We start from the raw sequence: 6,883 nt of genomic DNA, 5'->3' as shown, positions 1-6,883 counted from the left end.
GCTAGACCAGATGTTCCATAGAAAGCTTGGGAATTTGGAGCTGAGAGGAACCCCAAAAACCATCTCATTAACCCCTCTCAGATGAAAAAGACTGGGACACAGGTTGGAAATGACTTGTCCAAAGAAACAAAGCTTGTAAAGAGAGGAGAGAGGAGTTGAACCAAGGTCTTAATCCAGTGTTTTTTCCCTTGAACTAGGCTGCCTTCCTTTTTCGCTTGGATGCAGGAACAGACACAGATGGTCATTTTTGAACAAATGGGCCCTCATACCCATATGCCAGGGCAAGAGAAGAGGTGTACCAGACAGAGACAACCCCTTGTAGAGCTCAGCATCTTATTTCAGTGCTGTTTCCCATTCCTATATTGCCTTTACAGCTCACAAATTTCCCCTTCAACAATATCCCTCAGAGTTACTCTTGTTTTACAATGAAGAAAAACTGAGGTGCAGAAGCATTTACATTAAGTCATTGAACAAGTGACAGAATCAAGACTCAAAACTGGATTTATTCCCCCCCTAACCTCCCCAGTGTTCTCTGATGGGTTATAGGAATTCAGAAAAGAGGGAGCTGACTCAGCCGGAATGCTCAAGAAAGGCTTCTTGGAAATTGACTTGGACAAGAAAAGTTAAGACACAAATAGGGAGGGCATGGGCAGAACAGTGAGACCAAAAGCACAAGCGAATGGTGGGGTATAGTAGAAAGAGCCTTGGATTTGGAGTCCAAAAACAAGTCCCTTTTCTCCAGATCGCATTTTCTTCCTTTCTAAAATGAAGGGTTTTGGGGGCAGCTATGTGCCTCAATGGATTGAGAGCCAGGCCTGGAGTCTAGGAGGTCCAACATTCAAATCTGGCCTCGGACACTTAATAGCTGTGTGACCTTGGGCAAGTCATTTAACCCCCCATTGCCCAGCCCTTGCCACTCGTCTGCCTTAGAACCAATGCATAGCATTGATTCTAAGATGGAAGGTAAAGTAATATTGAAAAATAAAATGGAGGGTTTGCTGAAGGACTGAGGCAATATCTCCCTCCTTTTTAGTGGTGAGGCCAGGGATGCTAAGTTCAGAACCAACTCTAGTTTTGTTTAGCGCTTTTTTTTTGTTGTTGTTATATGAGAGGGTATATAAATTCAGATATATGTAAAGATGACTGATAGAAAAAAAAACAATGGGATTTACTTTTAAAATAACTTAAAACAGAAATGGAAAAAAAAAATTAAAATTGTGGGCAGAGGAAAGGGCGATTCGGAGATAATGTTGACATTCAAGAGTCATTGAATACCTGGATTCAAATCCTATCTCTACTAGTGTGACCTGGGACAAGTCAATTAATTGTTCTTTGCCTCAGTTTCCTCATCTGAAAAATGGTAATGCCAATCCATGATTATGAGGCTCAAATGAGATGATGTATGTAAAGTGATCTGTAAACTTAGAGGCTTTATAGAAATGGTAGTTATTTCTAAATAGTCATTAGCTCTGTGATCTCAGGGATAGTAGAACAGTTGCTTCAGCCCCTTCTTCATTTCTGACTCTTGGGGGATGGAGGATGGGGGGAAGCAGGAAGGGACAAGGATGAAGCCTGTGACTCAGAAGAACCCATGTCTCAAAGACAGCTGATATGAGTCTAGCCTGTGACCTGTAGCTGGAATGGCAGGGTAGGGCCCTTGCACTCCTCCCAACCCCTCCTTTTAGGGCAGGAGAAAGATTAGGGGCAGGGACAAAGAACAACCTCCTTGGCCTTCTAATTTAAACCACCCCAGATTCTCCCAGAGCTGCTGGGGAGTAGGGGTAGGCCCTGACCCCTCCCCCAGGCTACCCTATCCTCGCCTCCCTCCCCTCAGCTGGGGGGAAGGGAAGTACCAAGAAGGGGAAGTTGCCCGTCCCCATTTGCTTCAGGGCTGCTGTCTGAGCATTGGGCTCTGGCCTCTCAGCTATGGACACCCAAGAAACACCTTTGAAGGATGGGCTTCTCTACCAGCAACATGCGAAATTTGGCAAGGTGGGGACTGACTGGGATTAGAGAGCATCCCCTTCCCCTTCCCCAGTGAGACCAAGAACCTGCTCTTGGGGGTTCTGGGCATCTGGGCTATAGTGGGGAGGGTGGAACCGATGGGTACCAGCCAAGAAAGGAGGGAAGGCAGAGGATGGTCCTGCTCATCTTTGGCTAGGGACTTAGCCTCTCCCATACAGCAAGGGCCACCTCTCTTGCTCTCTGGCTCCTTCTCATCCTCTACCTCCTACCTCATTTACCTTGGTGTAAGTCCTGGGTGGAGTGGGTGGGAAGCTACCCCTGTGGCTAGAGGTAGGCCTTGAGTTTGGAGAACCTGAACACTGGAGAACTTGTATCAGGGATTCTAGACCTTTCTGGGCCTGGGCTTTGAGCCAGGGCAAAGGTAAAAATGATTTCTGAGTTCATTTTGCATTTATAATTTATGGTGGAATGATCTTTCGCACTTATTTTCCTTCTTATAGTTTATAAAATACTTGCCTATCCAACCATTATTCCCTTTGGGTGTCACTACAGCACTGTGAGGCAGGCTGGGTAGGGATTAGTGTCCCTCAATTTACAGAGGAGAAAACTGAAGCCCCATAGATGTGGTGGCTGCCCAAAGTCATACTAGAACCCTGATCTCTTGACTCAGATTAGTGCAAGTGGCTTTCTCCCTCTGCCTCTGCCCATCTCTTTCTGTCCTTCCACCAATCTTTTACTACCTTTGTGTCCTTGAGTAATTTTATGAAAGTCTCTGGGCCTTAGTTTCCTCACCTCTAAGTTGGGGGATTTGGTTTAATGATCTCTGATCTTCCATTCTCTCTGTCTTTTCTCCTGTCCCTCATGCCATCATCCCCTCTCCCATCCCCCAACACAGCACATTTCAAGGTTAGGCTGAGTAGTACCAGAAGTTCCATCAACATCGGCTGCTCAGAGATACCCAGGCCACTTCCTTCCCTGTGACTATTTGCATGTTTCCTTCCCCTGTCCTGCTGGTGACACAGCCTAGGATTTCCCTCCCCCCACGGATGATGAGAACATGGAGCTCCACCCCCCCTGCTAGGTAGAATAGGGTACACTCCTGGGAGTGTGCGTCTGTGATGGGATGGGGGTCCTAGAGTTTGGGTTAGATCCCCCAGGCTCGAAAGGGAAAAGGCAGGTGGTAGGTGAGTGAGATAGATTGGGGCACAGTGGTCCTAACAGGACAGTCTTGGGGATGACCAGCCTAGAAACCTCACAGCTAAGCTTGGGAATGGGAGGAGGAAGAGGGAGAACCCTATGTTGGCATAGGGTTTATTGCTGGATTATAAGATTATTTGCTATAGTTGCCTGATCTTTGAGTATGTGATCCCTTTTTAAAATCTAAACATGTGGTAAAACTTGCTGCCCCAGGGAATAGCAATTGTACTGTTAGAATCCATCATTTGAGAAAAATCCATATGCAACTACTTAATGTGTGCAAGGATACATTGCCTGCCCTTTCCCTTCCCCTGGCTCTATATCCACTAACCACTGGTCTAGCTAGGCAGGAGGAGTGTCCTCACCTCTTAAGTGACTACAGATACAGGCTAGGTAGGAAGGCCTGGACTAGGAACTGAAAGCTGTGCGCCTAGCCTCCTATCACTGTGAACCCCTGGTATTCTTTGCTAGCTGGCATCCCCAGGGGTCTTTAGCATTAAAAAGGTCCAGAGTTCCTACTTTGTGCTTAGGAGTGCTAGTGTTATGGCCCCTGGGAGCCCAGATACCCCTCAGAAGTCTGGAAGGACCACAGGACAGCAGCTCCAAGGTTTCCCTCTGTGCCTACCTCCTCCAGAAATCCTGGCGGAAGGTGTGGGCCTTCCTTTATGCTGATGGCCCTTCAGGAGTAGCTCGACTGGAAAGCTGGGACGTAAGAGATGGTGGGGGCGGGCCAGCAGGGGACAAACCCAGTGGACGTCGGGGTGAGCGGCGAGTGATACGGCTGGCCGACTGTGTTTCCGTGCTGCCAGCCGAAGGGGAGAGCTGCCCTCGGGACACCACCGCCTTCCTACTCATGACCACTGAACGCAGCCACGTGCTTGCCGCCCAGGACCGGCACACATGGATGGCTCACATCTGTCACCTGGCATTTCCGGTGAGACTGAGCTGAGGGAGGGAGGGAAAAAGAGAGAGTGAGTGTGTGTGTGTATATGTGTTTGGGGGGGGAGGTCAGGGTTGCCAGCAAAAGCTAATCTCTAGGAGTTGCCCCTGACTACTTCTTTTTGTCTTGCCCTTGCCTTCTCCAGAGCATGAATGGTATCTCCTCCGGGTCTGGAGAGTTTGGACCTGCCCTGCCTGGCCTGGTCCCCATGGAGGAAAATTCCATCTATTCATCATGGCAGGAAAGTAAGCGTCCTGAGCCTGGGCTCCCTCTACCCCCAACCCCACTGGTGACACCTGACCACTGGGTGGGAAGGGCTCAGAGGTGGGCCTGAGAGGCTTTCTCACTGATTCCCTCCCTTCTGCAGTGGGGGAGTTCTCAGTGGTGGTCCAGAAGACAGAGGCGGCCACCCGCTGTCAACTGAAAGGACCTTACCTCCTGGTGACTGGTCAGGATGGCATCTACCTGAGTGAGCCCACCGCCCCGCAGCCCCTCTTTGTCTGGCCCTATCACTTCCTGCGCAAGTTTGGCTCTGACAAGGTGCTGAGACCCCTGCCCCTACCAGCCTTTCACTCCCCTCCCAGTAATCCAGAACCCCTGTGAGCTCTCTAGAGCTGGAGTGGGCATGATTGCCAGCCCCCAGCCCTATGTTAGCATAGCATTTATTGCTGGATTACAAGATCATTTAGTCTAGTGGTATGAGGACCACTTTTCAACATCTAACATTTTGGCCGCATTTGCTGTCCCAGGGAATAGCAGTTGTACTGTTAGAATCCTTTATTTGAGAAAATACACATTGCCACCATTTAACACTTGTATGGATTCATAGCCTGCCCTCTCCCTTCCCCCAGCTCTATATCCACTAACCACTGGTCTAGTCTAGCCTGAGCAGTAAGGCCTGGTGTGTGATTAGTGAACCACTTGGATTTGGAGCCAGAGGAAGTAGATGGAAATCCAGCTTCTACCCTAGACTGTTTTATGGCTTGGGGAAAGTCATAAATCTCTCCTTGGCCTCCATTTTTTTCATCTGGAAAATGAAGAGATGGGACTAATTCCTAAGATCCCTTGTAGTTCTAAAACCTCTGATTCCAAATGTAGTGAGTACCCCCACCACTATGGATTTAAAGCTGGAAAGCACTTTAGGGGTGTTTTAGTCCAACTTTATCATCTGAATGGAGGAACTGAGGCAGAAGTTCCATGGAGAGCTAGTCACATCAGATTTGACTGTAATCCAAGTGCTCTGCCTCCCTGCTCCCTCCCCTCCCCACTGGGCTTCATTGCTGTGGGTTTCCTGCCTTCCCTTGACCAGCCTCCCTCCCCACAGGGTGTGTTCTCTTTCGAGGCTGGTCGTCGATGTGACTCTGGGGAGGGCCTCTTTGCCTTCAGCTGCCCCCGGGCCTCGGAGATCTGTAGCGCAGTGGGGGCAGCTATCATCGCCCATCAGAGAGAGCATCGTACAGAGCTGCCTGGGCCTGCTGCCTCCCGGCCCTGCCCCTTGTCCCGGGCCTCCTCTCTGCCCTCCTTAGAGCCCATGGGAGAGTTGCGAGAGGCACCTCTTGGATTAGAGGCCTGGGGAGGCCAACCATCAAATGGAAAGACCCGGCTGGTCCTGGAGGCGGGTCCCCAGAGCCTGCCCCCCTGCCTGGGGACTTCACTGCCAGATGGGCCCTCCTTGTCTGGCCCTTCAGGTTCTGCACTCTATGCCTCCATCTCTAAGTGGTCCAGCGGTCTTCCCCGCACTGCTCCGGACACAGCCTCAGCTCTGACTCCAGCCCCTGCATCCAAACCTGTGGCCGAGCACCTGTATGAAAACCTCTGCACCTCTGAGGATGGCACTGAGTCGAAGGGGGAGAGCCTGCTTCAGGCGTCTCATGGGGGCCACCTGGACTACCACATCTATGACAACAATCTGAGCTGGCCCGGGCCCCACACCACTACAGAGAATAGCCTGGAGGCTCAGTACCGAAGGTTACTTGAGTTGGACCTGAATGAGGAAGGGGCAGAGGAGGCCGAGGACAATGGGCCAGGGCGCCTCTTGGGTCACTCGGGCTTCAAGGCCAAGCTTGTGACCCTGCTGAGCAGGGAGCGGAAGAAGGGCCCAGCCCAAAGGAACCAGGGACTGGGGCCAGCAGAGGGACAAGCCTGAGAGGATACCCCATGCCTACGCTGGGCACTAGCCTCCCAGCTCTTTGCAGCATCCCTTCACCCCTCAGATCATGGACAGTGTATAGAAGCTTCTTAATAAAGGCTTTTAGCCCCTACCTCAGGCTGCTGCCCCCTGTGTTGTCCCAGAGGTCCCTCTCCATTCCACTCCTTGGTCTCTGTTCTGGGCATCCTACCGGCCAACATCACCCATAAGCACAGGCAGAAGTTGTCCGAAAGGGCCTCAGAGGTCTGAAGGCAGGCGACAATCTTGTTTGTCAGTGTTGCCTAGGAGCAGGTGGCTTTAAAGATACCATATCTTGAGGTCAGACATATCTTCAGAGCGAGAAGGCGCTTGAGACATTATCCAAACTGATCTTTTACAGTACTTTCTGCTTTGGGGTTTCCAAACTGTCCCAGGCAGTTTTAGTGCAAAGAGCAGAAGTTATACAAGGGCCCTGTTGGGGAGATGGGTGGGAAGGGACTGGACTGTCTGGGAGTGAGAAGGACGAGTGGGGTTGGGAGGCCTAGATTTCATTCACTACTCTGCCATCAAATTTTGGAATGAGACCTATTATCCTCTTGTGGGTCTCCCTGTAGTGTGTGTCCCTTCAGTTCCCTTACCTACCCAACTTTGAG

The 6,883-nt window shown here is 50.6% G+C and overlaps 1 protein-coding gene across 1 annotated transcript; it reads left to right on the top strand.

The window, feature by feature from the left end:
* Positions 1–1,351: 1,351 nt before the first annotated feature.
* On the top strand, positions 1,352–6,364 carry DOK3 (docking protein 3). Its single transcript, XM_044661626.1, has 5 exons — positions 1,352–1,992; positions 3,797–4,096; positions 4,248–4,347; positions 4,470–4,642; positions 5,427–6,364. The coding sequence occupies exons 1-5, from the start codon at positions 1,927–1,929 to the stop codon at positions 6,246–6,248; spliced, it is 1,461 nt and encodes a 486-aa protein (XP_044517561.1). The 5' UTR covers positions 1,352–1,926; the 3' UTR covers positions 6,249–6,364.
* Positions 6,365–6,883: the final 519 nt, after the last annotated feature.

The sequence above is a fragment of the Gracilinanus agilis genome, chromosome 2, assembly GCF_016433145.1.
Source record: "Gracilinanus agilis isolate LMUSP501 chromosome 2, AgileGrace, whole genome shotgun sequence".
Lineage (NCBI taxonomy): Eukaryota > Metazoa > Chordata > Mammalia > Didelphimorphia > Didelphidae > Gracilinanus > Gracilinanus agilis.
The sequence above is the reverse complement of the archived record's forward strand: the minus strand, read 5'-3'. Positions and strand labels throughout refer to the sequence as shown.